Source organism: Paramormyrops kingsleyae, chromosome 5 (assembly GCF_048594095.1).
Source record: "Paramormyrops kingsleyae isolate MSU_618 chromosome 5, PKINGS_0.4, whole genome shotgun sequence".
NCBI lineage: Eukaryota > Metazoa > Chordata > Actinopteri > Osteoglossiformes > Mormyridae > Paramormyrops > Paramormyrops kingsleyae.
The window spans coordinates 26270377-26287935 of record NC_132801.1 but is presented as its reverse complement, the minus strand read 5'-3'; the positions used below and the strand labels follow the sequence as shown (position 1 = coordinate 26287935).

General features: G+C 46.2%; 1 protein-coding gene across 2 annotated transcripts; it reads left to right on the top strand.

Moving 5' to 3' along the window:
* Positions 1 to 1588: 1588 nt before the first annotated feature.
* dusp3a (dual specificity phosphatase 3a) lies at positions 1589 to 16923 on the top strand. 2 transcript variants are annotated; one of them, XM_023814270.2, is made up of 4 exons: positions 1589 to 1667; positions 1973 to 2178; positions 9905 to 10137; positions 11295 to 16923. In XM_023814270.2, exons 1-4 carry the CDS (start codon positions 1665 to 1667, stop codon positions 11501 to 11503), a joined length of 651 nt encoding a protein of 216 aa, XP_023670038.2. In that variant the 5' UTR covers positions 1589 to 1664; the 3' UTR covers positions 11504 to 16923. The 2 variants fall into 2 exon arrangements, with proteins under 2 accessions (XP_023670038.2, XP_072568580.1); XM_072712479.1 differs by lacking the exon at positions 1589 to 1667 and having other exon boundaries at positions 1793 to 2178.
* The last annotated feature ends 636 nt before the right edge of the window (positions 16924 to 17559 follow it).

Below are 17559 nucleotides of genomic sequence, written 5' to 3'. Positions count from 1 at the left end.
ACCTTACACTGGTAAGGTATCATAATCATTGATAATAATAATAACAATAATGCTTTATTGATCCCTGTGGGGAAATTCCCCTTATCGCCTACCCCTGTTGTGCTCAATGACACACAGACACACATGTAGGTGAGAGCAAGCTTGGCAGCAAAGGGCAGCCACCTGCAGCGGCGCCCATGGATCTGGGGCTTAAGGGCCTCGCTCAAGTGCCCACAGATGTGGCTGTTCTCGTGAGGCTGGGCTTGAACCAGCGACCAATCACAGGCACAGAGGTTTGGCCCACTCACCCACATGCTGCCTATCTTTAATGATATAATACTTTGGAAATTTTACTCCATGATATGGGTGTTTTAACGACTTCTCCCAAAATATTGTAATCATTCATCTGCATGTTGTAACCAGCATCTACTAGTATACCAAAAATGTTAATAACAGAAAATAAACTATAAAAACATTGTTGCAAAAATCCCATGAAAATAAATTTTATTTCCCTGTCTTTGGCCTTAGCAGCCCAGAATACCTTTTTGGGTTAATCTACCTGCTAAACTTGTTTCATTTATGGTCAATTACATCATTCAACAAGTAACAACTGCTGTATATCTGCTTCAGAATCACGAGGCACATACTATGGTATAAAACAGGAGGGAATGACGATCCATGAGCAGGCATTTGGTTGTAACCAAAAAGGATGTTTTATTTTTACAAGTGCAGATACAGTAAGTGGAAACCACACTACAACAAACATAAATGACCAAGCTAGGGAGGCTGGTGAGGGCATATATACACAGATATTGAGGAGTAATGAGGGGCAGGTGTGAACCATAACAATTAACCCATCACAAAGGATGGGAAACAGCTGGGGCACAGGATGGCCAGCAGCGACATATAGTGGCCAAACAGGAACATGACAGGGCTGTCGGAGGCAGGTCATGACAGTTATCCATCTGGTCAAGGTCACCTGGAGCCAATCCCAGAAGCACAGAGCTGCTGTAAAGCTGGATGGGCTGCCAGTCCATCACAAGAAACACACACCACTGGCAATTTAGCAACACCAACTAGCCAAACTGTGTGTCTTGGAGGAAACCAAAGTACAGGGGTATAACAGAGGGAGCGAACTCCACAAATTCACAGTGAACGTGCAATAAAACCCTCAGTCCTACAGATGTGTGGACAGGGGCATTTCTAGAAATCTTGAGACCCCTGATAAAATATCACCTTGGGCCTCCCTGTCTGATTTTAAATAGAATTTTATGTACTGTATTCAAGAGCCCCAGTCAACTGCTGGTCTCCTTGAATCTGACAGCGTGTCCATGCCCTCCGACATCCCTGTGTCAGGCAGCAGTGCTGCCTGACACAACCCACCATGCCCACCATATGCTTACCACCATACTGAAACAGTGACATAGGCTCTGGACCCCCAGCCACCCTGCACAGGACAAGTGGGTATGGAAAATGGGTGGATGGATGAGTGTAAATCAGTATAAGTGAAAATCAGAAAGCCCTATGAGAAAAACCATGAGGGAAGTGATCTTAAGTACTTTTCCATGTTTGCTATTTAACGCTTTAGTCAGTTTTTGATATATTGGCAGTGTACGTAACATATAGCTGCACAGAAATCCTCTGTGTTTCTGCAACATCTAGCCTTTCTGCCGAACGTCCTACAGATGGTAAGTAAGCATCTACCGAGATTTAGAAAAACCATGTGCGGTTCGCCTGTACGTGTGCGAGCCGCACTATGAATTATGTCCTACGCGGCGCCTCATAGTCCTCAGACAGTTTTCTATCTTGAGCGGCTGTCTGCTTGGGGGCGCGTCTGGGCGGGGTGGAGGGAGGTGTGTCTGCCCAGAGAGCGATTGTGCGATCCGCACACTGTATACACACGACAGAAGGATCGGCTCAGAGACAGCGATGCGGCAGGATCGGATGCTGTCCTTCCTCCCACAATAGCCAGACTCCCTTGCGCCCCACCCAGCTGGACCGACCGTCTGGAAGCATGAGGAAGAGCCCGCACAAGACGGCAGCACCGGCTCAGTCTCCGGCTCCAGCTGAAGTCGGCGTGTCAAACTACGAGGTCTCAGTACAGCAACTCAACGAGCTGCTGTCAGACGGCAACGGATATTACAGCCTCCCCACGAAACATTTTCACGAGGTCTTCCCCAGGATTTACGTAGGCAACGCGTGAGTTATTCCTATTATTAAATATAATATGCATATTTCGCCCTAATTTATTCCCCCCATAGAACAACAATTGTACGTGATGACAGGCACGGGTATGAGTCCATTGTCCTCAGAAACACATTACTATCAGGCTCAATGACGACATTTAGGGGTGTTCGTTATCCACCCCTTCTGATCTCGAAAACAATATTGTAAATGATCCTGCAAATCGAAAGCGTTTCGGCAAAAGATTAATTAACGCGCTAAAACTGTAATGTAGTTACTCAGATATTTAAAGATATGTAAATGAAAATATTAAATCTGTTTTGAAATTGTGTTTCGAGGGTTTGGATAAATGAGCAGTAGGCTAAGTTTGATTAGTCTGTGTTTGCTCGTATTTACATTTTTCAGTACTGTCTGTAAATTTTTTAAAAGCTGGCACCACAATTAAACGTTTTTATAATTTTAATTATTATTGCTTATTGAAATCCGTTTATTTTGTGTCTACTGTTTATAATTTAAATATAAGAATGTATTATTGTATTATTGGAACTGATAGCAATGTAAATTATATACTTGGCATTAATACATTTGTGATTTATCATCATGTACTTTTTCAAAATATGATGTAACATCGGATTTTTCGATTTTTATCATAGAGAATGACAGCCTCCTGTTGTCAGTGGTGCCATCTGGGTGTTATAATTAGGCTATAATGCTTTCGTTTTGCTGTTATTTTTTCCTGCCGCCTTACGAATGGAACAGGTTGACATTTCCCGTCAATTAGAGTGCATTGTGTGGGAAAACTCGGTTGTGTAATTAAGGCCAGTGACGGAGAAACGCACTATCAGGCCAGGAGAGGAAAGCCGTGCAGCGGGGCTTATTTCAGGCGACAGACGGACCTTTCAGATTTTCATATCAATCGTTCAGATCGATGGCTGCGACCTTCCGCCGCGTTTTGTCCGGCAGGTGAAACAAGTTTGTTGTCAGTCGCTGAGCGTGGGCGGTTAAAACCGATCCGTACCGTAACTCATGCACGATGTATTTCATAAACTAATACCTCTTCTAAGGTTATCAAGATATGATCCGATGCACGCATTCTGGTAAAATTGTTTAAACAACCACGTATGTAATATATAGCATACTGTTGCACAGGCCTATGTAATGTATTGTGTATACAAATCTTTAAAAGTTCTTTAGAAGTATCGCGTTCCGTTTTTCTGCTTGGCGATTCAGTTTCGGCAAACTGGATGGAGTTCATCTGTCTCTCAGTCCCACAAGTATTGATATTGCTTACACGCAGAGACAAAGGAACCTCGGGGACCTTTTTACTTAAATTATTAAGTTGAGCCCTCACCCCCAATATCAAACTCTCTCCTCCGCCGTTAATTGCAAGGTTTTTACCTCTCTGGTCCCATCATTTATCTGTTCCCGGTATATCTGTCTGACGCCGTGCAGGATCTCCGACAACATCCACCGTCCTCTCTGTTTCGCCTTGCCAGCCTCCATCTGTCTTTATGTGCATGGATTTATGTGGGTGTAGGCTGCCCCACCTGCCTCTCGCTGGTCCGCGGAGCGTGTGCCGTTCACGCCAGTAGCGTTTACCTCTCGCAGCACGAAAGCAATCCACGTCCGTCTGGATGTTTCATGTCCCCATTTACCCGTCCGCGCTCCCCTTAAACGTTATCGACATCCTAATGCGTCTAATCCGTCTTTTCTTTTGACCGCAGTCAGTATCTTTAGACCAAAAGAGTTAGACAGCGCTGAATTCACACAGTGTGGACCTTTTCTTCCCGTTCCCTTCTGAGAGGAGCTGCTTAGAGCACAACAGGCTCATATAACCGATGTACACCCCCAGCTCTGCCCCATTGAATCCACTCAGAGAGTATTGTATGTCCTTTAAGCAAAATCACAGCAGAGCTGGACAGTACGGTTCAGGTCTGATTTTTGAGTTGTTTTTTTTGTGGAGTTTTTTTTTCTTCCTTGAAATTGTTATGGATGTGCAGTTAACTATTCAATGACTGTAATCAAATGATCGGGCTTTATTGACAGTACAGTAATTGCACAATTCAAGAAATGCATCACTTTATCAATTACAGTAGGGCAGTGTGGCGGTGCCCTGGGCAGCAATGTCACCTCACACTTCCAGAGTTGTGGATTTGACTTCCTGTCCCTGCCCCCCCAGGTTTGTGGGGGTCAGGGTACACCAAAGGAATGCAGTCAGGTCAGTTAGAATCTCTAAATGACTCACATTTTGTGTGGGTTTGTGTCTCGTGATGGACTAGCATCCCATCCAAGGTGTCCCCTGTTTTGTACCCTGTGTACACCAAAACCCTATGCTGAGTAAGCGGTATGGAAAAGCCTTAAAAATGGCTTAAGAAATGCTCTAAGTCAGTGTTTCCAAATTGGTCCTCGGGGGCCCACAGTAAGTCCATGTTTTTGCTCCCTCCGTGCTCCCTATCAGACAATCCACATTTTTGCTTGGCACTGGGAGGGAGCAAAAACATGGACTGTCCCTGGATCCCCGAGGACCAAATTGGGAAACACTGCCCAAGTCGTTGTTTCCCAACCTGATCCTTAGTAACCCCCAGACAGTCTATGTTTTTGCTCCCTCCCAGACAGTCTATGTTTTTGCTCCCTCCCAGACAGTCTATGTTTTTGCTCCCTCCCAGACAGTCCATGTTTTTGCTCCCTCCCAGACAGTCTATGTTTTTGCTCCCTCCCAAGCAGTCCACGTTTTTGGCTCCCTCTCAGCTCCAGGTAATTAACTAAGTCATGGGCTAATATTAAAAAGATGGTTACAAATAAAAAGAGAAACTTCCTCCAAAAAATGGAGCTGATTACAAGCAACACAATAGTGTTAGATTACTGTTAGCCTGTCAATTTCTTTAATTACAGTTAAATAGCTCATTACTGATGTGTTTCGCTCTAATCCTGCTTTATTTGAAAGTGCGCTGAGCTGTCTCTGCCACCCTGACGTCTCACTCCCGATCACACTCTCCTTCTTGTCTCCCTTTTCTTAATCTGGTGTTAAATAAGCTTAATTTCCCGAAACACTGCACACCTTTTATAGTCTAAAAGACTAGCCACAAGTACAAACATTTGCCTTTGGGAAAGGTATTTGTTTTTTTTTTTTGGCTTGCTAATTTTAGCCTCTGGCAGAATTTTATGCCGACTCTGCTGGCTTGTTACGTGGCGGGGTGCCTTCTGTGAGTGTTTGTGTCCCGGGGCACAGTAATGGAACAAACGCTCTTTAATAAATAATCACAGAGCTGCTTCCTTCCAGTAACACGTGGCATTTCGCAGAGGAGCATGCACACGCAAAGTGGCTGGTTCTCTGATGTGTTACAGATCAGGTCTCACATGACAGCGCGCTGGAAGACGAGTCACTGCAGGGTGTAACCGCATCGACAGCGCTCTTCCTCTGTATCCTACTCTCTTTGTTAGGAACTTTAATGCATTATTTATGGCCAGGTAATGCATGGCATGTCGGGGCTCTGCCGACACAGAGGTTGTTCCACAAGCCTGCGTTGGGGCTCTGGGGAAGAAATATGACTGATGTCCTATTGGGCCACCTCTCTCATCTCCAAAGTCCAGGCCTCTGAAGCTCCAGCAGAGTTTTATCCATTTCAGCAGCTTCAAAGATTGACACTGGGTGCGCATATGGCACCAGGGGAGGGGCTGCTGAGATGCAGGCAGGGGTCTTCCTTCCTCACCAGGTGAGGGGCAGTGCTGATGCAGACACCTCAACCACAGTGTGAAGCATCACACTGAAGCAGGAAGCTCTTGCGGCTTCCATCCACAGCCGGGCTTTTTTGCACAGAATTTTTAGCTTATTCACATGTATTCAGCAGATGCTTTTATACAAAGCGAGATACAATTGAGAAAGTAGGGTCAGCAAGTCCTTGGAGAGCCTTACTCAAGGGGCCAATGGTGACATCACTCTGCAGGCCACGGGATTTGAACCAACAGCCCGCTGATCACGGGCACCGAGGCCTAACCTACAGGGTCGTGCACCGCCCCTCAGCACCATTTGATTCACAGCCACAGGAATGAGCGAGGTCTTGCTGAGAGTGCTCTCGGCTGTCCTGATTTCCGTGGAATCCGCATGTCCGTCAACGAAGGGTGGGCAGAGGGGGTGATGAGGAAGAAGGTAGGGAGCAGAAATATAAAGTACAGGTATTTTATGGGACCTACTGAAATAAAGGTAGCTGATTATGAGAAAGACCTTGGTGTGTATGTTGATGCTTCCATGTCTCATTCTCGCCAGTGTGGGGAAGCAATAAAAAAGGCCAATAGGATGTTGGGGTACATCTCCAGGTGTGTGGAGTTTAAGTCAAGGGAGGTAATGCTAAGATTATACAATTCCTTGGTGAGACCTCACCTAGAATATTGTGTACAGGTTTGGTCACCATATCTTAAAAAGGACATAGCGGCCTTAGAAAAGGTGCAGCGTAGGGCCACAAGAATGATTCCTGGTCTTAGAGGAATGTCATACGAGGAAAGGTTATTTGAGCTAAATCTGTTCAGCCTCAAGCAAAGGAGACTGAGGGGGGACATGATCCAGGTCTATAAGATTCTAACAGGTTTGGATGCTGTTCAACCGAATAGTTACTTCAGCATTAGTTCAAATACAAGAACTCGTGGCCATAGGTGGAAATTAGCGGGAGAACAATTCAAACTGGATTTAAGGAAGCACTTCTTTACACAGCATGTAGTCAGAGTATGGAATAGTCTTCCTGATAACGTAGTGCAAGCTGAATCCTTGGGTTCCTTTAAATCAGAGCTAGATAAGATTTTAACAACTCTGAGCTATTAGTTAAGTTCTCCCCAAGCGAGCTCGATGGGCCGAATGGCCTCCTCTCGTTTGTATAGTTCTTATGTTCTTATGTTCTTAAGGTGGGCAGAGGGGGTGATGAGGACAGAAGTGGGCGGGGCAGGATGGGACAAGTGCATTCTGGGAGACTGAGGGCCGCTGCTGTGTCCGGGCTGTACTTAACTAGGAGGCTGTGTCCGGGCGTCTGAATGCCGCTGGGCGGCGGCCAAATTCCCCTCTGCGCCCCTGCAAGTCTGGAACGCTCTGCTGTTCCCCCAGGGCTGCCAGCTTAGACAGACATCTCTGCTGTCTAAAAGTGGCTCAGAGATTTATTCCCGTCAAGCTCAATGCCCAGGCAGACAGGCTGAGGGGGGAGCAGGATTAGTGTGAATTTAAAGAAATGCTCATATTGTTTCCACGTGACATTCCAGCTTTAACATCTAGCGAGAATGTGATGTCAATTAGGAATGTGCTTCTATAAATTGTCACCTCGGACTACTCCCACGCCTCGCTCTGATTTATCCCAGGCCCTTATTCAGATGTCTTCCTGTAAGAAGCTTCTGGATCGGCATCATTTTCGAAGCATGAGAGACCTGCCAAAGGTGTAAATATCTTGTGTGTCAGGTGCTGAACCTGCCTTAAGTAATTATTGAAGACAAAGTTCTCAGTGTCAAAAGCAGGATGGAGAGGAGGCTCAGTGGGCAGCACTGTTACTCCCGGGCTGGACGTCTCAGTGCCACCTCTGTTATTTCTGTCTCCTGTATATGTTTTTTCTTGCCCAGCCCTGAAACACCATGGGTATTTCTCAGCACGCATACTTGACCATACTTGTACCCGTTTTACGTCATCTGCCTTTGCCAAAGACCAGTTCCAATACTATGAACAGAGGTACAGAGGATGGTAAAAATCTCCAGATGTCGTTCTTGCCCCACCCCAAATAATCAAAGGACACATTGGTTGCAACAAGATCAGTCCCATGATTCTTTGTGCCCCCAAGTTCGTTCTTGGGAGGCAAGTTAGCAAGACCGGTCTTGCCAAGACTACAAGTACGATCTTTGCATTCTTGATGTTGAGAAACACCTAGTGTCTGTAAACTTCACGTAGTGTTTGAGTGTGTGGCCTTCGCTGAACTTTTCTCCCATCTATGATGTCCCAAGCCTTGGACTTTGCTCTTCCTGCAATAGGCCCAACGCTCACTGTCCCTATAGTCATTATGGAAGATATATCAGCTATATCAGAAATTAAATATATATGTAACTTGCAAATTAAATCTGACTGGTTAAAAATAGTTGTCTCTGGGGTGGAGTATATTTAGCATAGTGGACTTTTTCATTATGGTTTAACACAACTGTTGAGCAAAATGGTTTGACATAATCGAATATAACAGTCAAGATACACTAGTGGCCAAAATTGTGGAAGCACTTCCAGTTTTTAGAGATTGCAGAATTTAATTCAAATGTTGCTCCAGTTACTTATTTAATTGTCCAATGTATGATATTTGTAACATTCTTTGATTGTTTATAAACATTACCGCCGATATCTGTTTACTAATTTTTAAAGCGTAATGCCAAAAATTCCAGGTGTTTCCACAATTTTGGCCACTAGTGTAAAATTTAAATGTGACGCTTCAACATAACAATTGAATGAAACAGCTGAACGTATCATGGTTCTTATTTTATTAGTATTGGTATAAAATGCTCTGTTAGATTTAAGGGAGTTGAGGAATGGCGTGTGTTGGAAGATTTACTATATAAAGCAGTAAATCACATGGGACTGGCTGTCCAGTAAAACTTGTTTTGTAAGTAGTTGTGAGATTAAAATTATTTGATAAGTGGCTCCCAAATGGGGGTGGTGCAGTGGTGCAGTGATGCAGTGGTGCAGTGGCTAGTATGGATGCTAGACTTGGCTCTACTTGTGTGGAGTTTGCATTTCCTCCCTGAGGGGTTTCCTCTGGAATCCTCTTTGAATTGGAGTTGCCAAAATATCCGTAGGTGTGAATAGTGTGTGAGTGTGTGAGTGTGTGAGTGCGCCCTGCAATGGGTTGGCACCCCATCCTGGGTTGTTCCCTGCCTCATGCCGGTAGCTTCCAGGATCGGGTCAGACAGTCCTTGGAGCACTTGGGGTTGAAGGCTGTGATACAGTGATTCGATTACTTGGTTGATGCTGGGATTTGAATCAACAGCCTTCTGGTTATGGGCGCAGACCAATACCCTGCTGACCTACACTCAGCCCTGATGACAGCCAGTTACATTGCCAGTCCAAAGCATTTCCACACCAAGGTTTTTACCACTTTTCAATTTATTTCATAAACTGCAGATTTTTTTTTATTCTTGTTAAGCACTGGAAAGTTGAGTGAACAACTATAAATGAAAATAGTCAAATAAAACAAGTTTCCTTTATAACATGGAAAGAGTATTTAACACTGCCTGTCTGACATCCTATTAACTGGTTGTATGATGATGGCATAGTCTAATTCTAGGCTGCCCTTTAACTTTAAATCCACTAGTTAACTGTTTCATCCCATGAAACAGGACAGTATTTAATGTCCATTGTGGAAAGAATGTCTTGAATTTTCTCTGCTGTTATGACTGCTAGAGATGATATTTTCTTGCTAATAAAGGTACTCAAAAGGTGAACATACTGTAAATTTATTTGTTAGCAAAGAATATTGTGTGTATTTTTTGTTAAGTGAGTCTCACGCAAGTATAGAAAATCTCAGTGTGTGCAAAAACTTTTGTCTGCTAGTGTCCATTTTTTTCAGCTGTCTAATAGCCTTTGTCTTCCCAGGTTAAAGCTGAGTACTGTCCCCAGGAATGTGCACGCAGTACCTCTCCTGGTCCCTCTCTGGTCCTGGCTTTCCTGTGCGAAGGCTGCTACTCGCTCTCCTTCCCTGCGGACTGCGCTTAGTGGTTTCTCTCTGCCCTCCTGTAGGTTCGTGGCTCAGAATTCGATGAGACTGCGGCGGTTGGGAGTGACGCACATCCTCAATGCGGCTGAGGGCAACTCCTTCATGCACGTGAACACTAGCGCCGAGTTCTACGCCGGCACCGGCATCGTCTACCACGGCATGAAGGCCAACGACACGGAGCACTTCGACCTCAGCGCCTTCTTCGAGGAGGGTGCGGACTTCATCGACAAGGCTCTGGCCTACAAGGACGGGAAGGGTAAGCCTGGCTCTCCACGCTGCAGTAGGCCTTCCAGGGGCAGGGGTCTGTCCAGGGAGGCTACACCTGATACGGTGCTGAGAATAAAGAAACATTACTGCTGAAGCGTTAAGCACATGCTACTGCTTCATAAACCCAGACGTCGTCACTCTGGCATTGTCGTTCGGGGGGGGGGGGGGAGTGGGGGCAACAGGCTGGGTCACCTCCACAAACCAAAACAAAGTCTTTGTCAGTTTGCTTATGAAGTTTTCGCAAGACACGATCGGCCAGTTTTTTTTTTGCGAAAAGTAAGGAGGCAGAGTAGCCCATTTTCCAGCAGAGTCTGTCCAGATTGTTTATCATTTTAAAAAATTGGGTGTGATTTATAGCGGAACAAAGAGGCCTTCAGGCATAGCCTGCACCTCCTACGATCCTGGCTTCAGCCTTTGTAGGAGAAATGGGTGCAATGCTTCAAGAGGAGGAACAGCATCTGCAGGATCATCTTATATACAGACTCACTGCGGGTTCACTGGAAGCATTCCTCTCTGTACAGTGGAGGGGGAGATTCACTTTCGGAGTGGCGAGATGGCTCTGGGTGCCCACTCTGGAATTTACATCCAATCAGAGTCAGAGAACGATGCCATTAATTGGTGCAGACACAAGCCTGGACCTGGCTATTTATCTGCATGGATTTTATGCCCATCGTTGACACAAAAAAGCAATTATGGAGCGTCTTAATTCCCGGCCTTCTGGCAGTAGGAGTCCGGGGTAGTAAATCAGCACTGAAACAAACATGCTTTTGGATTGGTCTTACCAAGGAGGGCAGCGGGGTAGCATCCTGGTTATAGCGGGTCACCGCCTGGGGGGTCCGGGAGTCGGGCGGCTGTAGGGGGGTGTGGTCTTTTGAAGGCTTCGACTCCAGAAACATGAGGATTCGGGTACGCTGCGGAGCAGCACAAGACCTGGCGAGAGGAATTCCTCGGGGGTTGGCACGGGGTCGATAATGAATGCGTGGGAAAGGGGGAGGGGGGGCAGTGAAGTGTCAGAGGGGGGGTGTCGACCTCGGTCGACATTGCTCATCTGTTATTGAGGTCATGGCTACATTTTCGTCTGCTGGCTCCGGAGCTGCTTGCCTAGGCAGATTTGCTGATCCTTCGCTGGGATCTCTCTCCCACCAGGGAAGGTGTACGTTCACTGCAGGGAAGGCTACAGCCGCTCGCCCACGCTGGTCATCGCCTACCTCATGCTGCGCCACAAGATGGACGTTCGCACCGCACTCTCGTTGGTGCGGCAGAAGCGGGAAATCGGCCCCAATGACGGCTTCCTGAGGCAGCTGTGCCAACTGAACGAGCACCTTGGCCGAGAGGGCAAGTTAAAGACTAAATGAGAGCCCCCCCATCTCTCGTACTTTGCCTCCCGCGGGGGGGTCACATCCCAGCCCCTAGCCAGGCCAGTGCACCCCCAGTCATCTACGTGGCATACCCATACCCACCAATCACCATGACAGCACCTTCTTTCATCCCCGTCCCCCCCTTTCCCTTCACTTCACCTGCTGGCCTGTCAAGAGGAAGCCCCGCCCATGCGAACAGCGGGGAGCCAATGAGGGAAGCTCTCGGTGCATGCGCCCGCAGCCTGCCCATCCCCCTCGTTCCTGTGTCCACAAGGTGTCCCACTGCCAGGCTTTGAAGGCCTCCTGTTGGTTTCCTGCTCCTTTTTAAGGCGTCTAGGCATTACAGACACACACACACACACACGCACACACATATATTATAATATTATATAATTTATATATAAATATATAAATCCAAGTGTAGAGTTGCCAGTTTTTTGTGTGAGATGAACGGATATCTCAGAAACACCTTTTGCTGGAAAATCCATCTGGAGCTTCAAATGGCTTGTCTTTTGGAAAGCTTTGCCTCCCAGCCATCTCTGTGAGAGTGCCACACTCCTCGCAAACCAGCACTAATTTCCCAGAACTTGCTGTATTAACATAGGATCCGATGTGGGTGTTTGCTAACTGGCTGGCGTGATTGCCGCAGCTAGCAGTTGACAGTATTCCTTAAAGCTTGTTTATTTCAGAGTCTTTCGTGCATGAGATTAGAGACCAGTCCAGCCATATAGTAGAAATGGTGTATTTATGTCAATGCAATCATCGAAGAATAGCACAATAACTTTAGAGTTGCCCACTGCCACAGATAACCAGGCTACCTTGTCCCATCTTTTAACAGATGGTTATGATGTCAAAGCTCATTTCCAAAATAAATAAATAAATGCCGTCTGTACAATGTCCACTGACCTGTCTGAAATCTCTCTCAGAAGAGAGTTAGCTGCCACTGACCTGTCTGAAATCTCTCTCAGAAGAGAGTTAGCTGCCACTGACCTGTCTGAAATCTCTCTCAGAAGAGAGTTAGCTGCCACTGACCTGTCTGAAATCTCTCAGAAGAGAGTTAGCTGCCACTGACCTGCAGTGACCCTGTTATACTAAAGAGCTGAGCCATTTTTCGCCCTGATTTTGCCAGGTCTGTGCCATCGAGGAATCTCCACCTCATACTGAGTCACAAGCATCCTCCAAGGATCTTTCAGGTCATTTCAGGGTAGAAAAAGCTCCCTGTGACTAAAATTTTTTTGCCCACTGTTCAAAAAATGTTAACTGAGCAGAATTTTTTTCAAATTTTGACAAGGGACACATTATACATGGGTCTTTTATTTGAAAGCATGAGAAGCTTGTGGTTTAAAGGCTGAAAGAGTGCTTTCCCTTAACTGCCATGGTTTTGGGTCCCCCCCCCCCCGGATGAGATTTTACACCCCCCTCCCCTTATCTTACTGCCCCTTGTGTGGTTGCATGTGACTGCAGAATCAGCCCCTATACTCACAGCCAATCGCATTCCACCTGGAAGGTCAGCTGGACTCCCTCTGTCTCGCTCCAGCCTGCCCCCCCAAATCACAGAGAACACCCCCCCCCCCCACACTTCTTCCGGTTGAGGTCTTAAGCTTGCTTTGAAGAGGGTTTCCTGGCTGCTGCTGCTTTGCAGTGTCAGTCCTTCAGGAACCTTCTGGTAGCCTCCGGGTGTCGCATGCGGGGAAAAGCCGCAGTCTCCTGCTGGCAGCACGAAGCGCCCGGCTTTGATGCAGCCTTGGTGACCCACTCTTACCCAGTGCGCCCAGCTCCATGTTTAATGCAATTTTATGCAGCAGTTTCCTGGTGCACCCTCCCCCTCCTCCCCCCCAGCGCAACCGCCCTTAAGATATAACGTATCTACAGTGCTGTGACTCGCGGCAGTGCCGGACTCGCGGTCGGCTGCCAGTCACTGCCATCCGTCAGGGCCCATCGGCCGCCACTGGACGTGACCGGCCCCAAATGATGGAACACTTGTCCCCCACTTCCGCTGAGTCCTTGCCTTATGACTGTCAGGTGTCTTACTCGCCATCGCACTGCGTACCCGGCCTGCCATACCATACTGCCAGCTGCTGAAGTTGAGTCCTGAGGCTTTTTGTAAGGGACGTTTCTATGCATATCAAGCTAGCCGCCATGGTTTTAGCAGAGACCTTTGACCTAACACCATACGTCTAGTAGGTGCTCGTGGCTTGGAGCGCAAGTGTCTGACTTAAACGAAACGGACACGTGCCATCGGCTGATAGGTGACAGTGTCTGTGTCCGGATGGCCCCATTTGGATGTTCTCAGCTCGCTTTATGTTTTTCATCCACCCTGCCTCGACGAGGGGATCGCAGACCTTTCCGCCGTGCGGATGACCACGGCGTTGGAGGAGAGCGGAGTGCCGGCTGACATCCGCTGGCACGTGCTCGGCTCGGACTGGATGCCCGGCGCCAAGCTGCTTGGAGATTGGCCAGCTTTGCCCATCTCGGTTGTCAGATGTGATTTCAGCTCTGATCGAAGCCTGGGGGCATTTTCATATCCACCGGAGGGGGTTTTGCTAAAGTGAAGGAGCCAACAGGGAGCCAAGACTTCATTAGATATCTACACAAATATAACGTTGATATATATGAATGCTCTTCAGTATTTTTAATTCATTTTTGTGTTGATTTACACTAACACCAATACTAAAACGTGCTTCACAGAGTGACTATTTAATCAATATGCTAAAGGTCCAGGTGTTTCCGCTATTCCTCTGTATCCTCTTCCTGAGTGTGTTCTATATATATCAGTAGTATGTAGACTTTAGAATATAAATTCAAGTAACGGGCATCATTTACCTCTGTCTTTCCTGGAGGAATGCATGGGAAAGGTTGATTGATGGCTCATAATGTGGATAAAAGCATCCGCTGCTATAAATCTCTCTGTAGAGACGCAATTTCCCAGGCCTGTTCTGCACTGGACCCCATCCCTGACGTCGTGGCGTTTCACTCACGCCGGACACGGGCCGCTAATGGCCGCCACCATTCTTATCTTGCATGACATTTAGTAATGAATCTTCTCTTTAGGATGACTCAGCGTGCCGCGGGGTGTCCCCGAGCAGTCATCCGGAGGCCGTGGGTTTGGGCCGCGGCTTGGTGTCATGTGGTTGTTCGGTGGGTCCCGGGGGCTGTAGTGTGAGCAACCCCAGTCCCATTTGGTGCTGCTGTGAGGGTGGGGAGAACCTATTTATAACACTAACATTTGCAGAAGTACTCTGACTGGGGGGGAGGTGGTGGTTATTTATAAGCTTAACATTTGCTTCGATTATATATATAAAATTATATATACAAAATTATATAGGTGTCTAAGGCTGAAAACCCTGCCACTCAGTTAATGAACTTTCGAACATTATTAGAAAAGCAAGAACGTGTATTTAATAAAGGATTTTTGCCACCTGAAGAAGCCAGGAAAGTTATTCAGAATTCATTCCATCATTGTTGGCCCTGAGCACCGCAGTCAGCACATTCAGCTGAGTGACAGAAAGGTGTAGAGGAAACTTCTGTTTGTCTGGAGAACCCTAAGCTATATTTGAATATATAGCAGAAAATCATTCCTTAAGCGTCCTGCCTTGAATTGCAGAATCAGTGTGCTGATTTTGGCCTGAGGTTTCGAATGACTGATTAGTTTAAGTTTAATAGGACAAACCTACTGTGTTGTGTGCATTTAAAGTCAACTTTCATAAATGTTCGTTGACCCTTTGCAATGATCCCCCGCCGATGGGTGAAGGCAATACCGCCCCCTTCTGTCGAGCAGCTTCCGCTTGTTTCTGTTCTCCTTCGTTCTCCTTTGGCTTCGCGTCACGCATGAAGGCGTTTGCCCTTGGACGTTGCCGTGTGTCAGATGGCGAGCCCCGCTGAAGCCAGCGGGCGGCTACGCCGACGAGACGTTTGCGCCGCTCCACCGAGGTCGCTCCTTTCCCGTCTCGCTGAACGATCGCAGCCCCGATACATCCACGGCAAGCGGGTTTCTATGATTTCTCCTCGTGTTCTGCTCCTACGGTTCTGCGTGTACTCCATCATTTTGACAGAAGAGTATTCCTGTTATTCTCTTTGCATGCTCACACCCAGAACATCTTTGTAATCATGGTAAATGTTCATGCCAGACTGTCAAAATATTAGCCTCCCCTGTTCACTTGTTATAGTCTCTTTGTAACGTGATATGTAGCACTTGCTGAAAGCATTGTATTGCTTTTCCTGTGGTTGTCTGCAAGGAATATTGCAGATGGATTGGATTATCTCTTGTTTTGCATCTGTATATCTTTGCTGTGCGCATCAAAATCTGCCTACACACACACACACACACACACACATACCCTCATAAATACCAGGAACGGCATCTCACGTGCTCCACCTCTGTGTGATTAATGTAGCAGTCAGATTAGCGCCGTTTACGCCTCCCTGTTCTGCGCTGAGCCCCCGCAGCTCTGGGGCATTTCTTGCACAACCAGCCCCACTGCCCAGAAGCAGTCAGTCCTTCGGCGTTGCCCTATCATTAAATAAACATTAGCGAAACGTGGGCTGAGTCAGCACAAGCAAGCCTGTTCCCTTGACCAACCGCTCCACACAATAATCAGGCAGAAGAAAATAATATGAATCTGCAGCTTTCATCCTGTGTCTGTGTAGGACAGGGAGGGGTGCAAAGGTCAGGGATCAGGCCCCTCTACTTTCCTGCAATCAGATGCTAATTATTGATTAATAATGAATGAATTATTAATGACGTAAGCCGGGTAACAGCACTACCGTTGGTAGCCCGTGCTGCAACATGGATAAACCTCGCCTCTGGCCCCTGAGACAAAGTGAAATAGGCTGGCTAATTTGTTGGTGCCCTAGTCGGCCGCCTAATGGATTGCCCGGCATGGGATAGCAGGACCCACTGGGATGGGTGAAGTGATGTAGTTTGGTTCTGATGCTCCTTGCTATTTTCATGCCGGTATGTTCTTTGTTTAGAGCCACAGTGGCTTGTTAGCATTTTTGCTCTTCTGGTCTGATAAAATCACAAGAGTCTCCATAACTTTCCCCTAATCCTGTCCCCCAATTCCTATATCCCAAGCATCTGTTTACCTTCCTGGAGGAACTAGATATTTTAGAAGAATCCGTTTCCTGATACTTTGTCCCCCAGGCTCAGCTTGAAGGTGTTTCATTGCTTTGGCTCAGAGCTCACGGCACACAGTTCATCTTTCTGTTTTTCTGATCCAACACCCTGCCCTGAAGCCTTACAATGAAGTTTAATTTATATATATATTTGATTTATGTTAACCTCTAACCTCTCCTGCTGACAAAGACACTGATGTTTGTCAAAGTGCACTTGATTTGAGATTTCAGTCTTATTTTTTCATACCTGGAAGAGTTTGTCTTTTTTATGTTAAACATTAAATTGTGGGGAAAAAAAACAACCCTTGTGCCTGGTTCTTCATTTTAATAAATGCACACATTGAGTCATACTCATTTCTGCAACAGTTTTCTTGTGTAAAAGTGAATTATTTCTCAAGCAATTTATTATTCGTTGGTGAATGAACATGCTGTCTAAAATACCTAAGATGCAGGATAAATCGCTGGTGATGTTTACATCATTATAAAGCTGCAATTGTAATTATAAATTTAAATTCTTCCTTCTTTCTCTCAGGTAACCGGTCAATCCCGGAGCGAATTATTTTTTTTTTATCCTAATAAAGTTCATGCATTAAGAATGTGAAATTGTTCGTTCGTATGCTGTCTGCATGCAGCTCAAACTACACTTGTTCTTTCAAGGTTTAATTATTCTCAGTCAAGTAAACAAAAATAATAAAGCATAGTTCTTAACAACGATCCCTGACGCTTCATTTATTAAAAATGCGCTAAGAACAGTTTTCAGATTATAGCAGAAAACACTGATCAATTTTTAATTTAAGAAGCCGATCTAGGTCTCCCACCCTTATACTAATTATTAAAATAAGATGCAAAGTTAGAAGTCATTACTTAGTTGTCATTCCATGTAATTGTCCGTGTCCCGTGGGGATTTCAGAATGTAGGTGGCCCGAATAATCTTGTTA

Excerpts from the sequence above, each read along its gene's own strand:
- dusp3a (XM_023814270.2), top strand. Across the intron at positions 2,179-9,904 it reads AGGATTTACGTAGGCAACGC|GTTCGTGGCTCAGAATTCGA; the intron begins GTGAGTTATTCC and ends GCCCTCCTGTAG. Across the intron at positions 10,138-11,294 it reads GGCCTACAAGGACGGGAAGG|GGAAGGTGTACGTTCACTGC; the intron begins GTAAGCCTGGCT and ends CTCTCCCACCAG.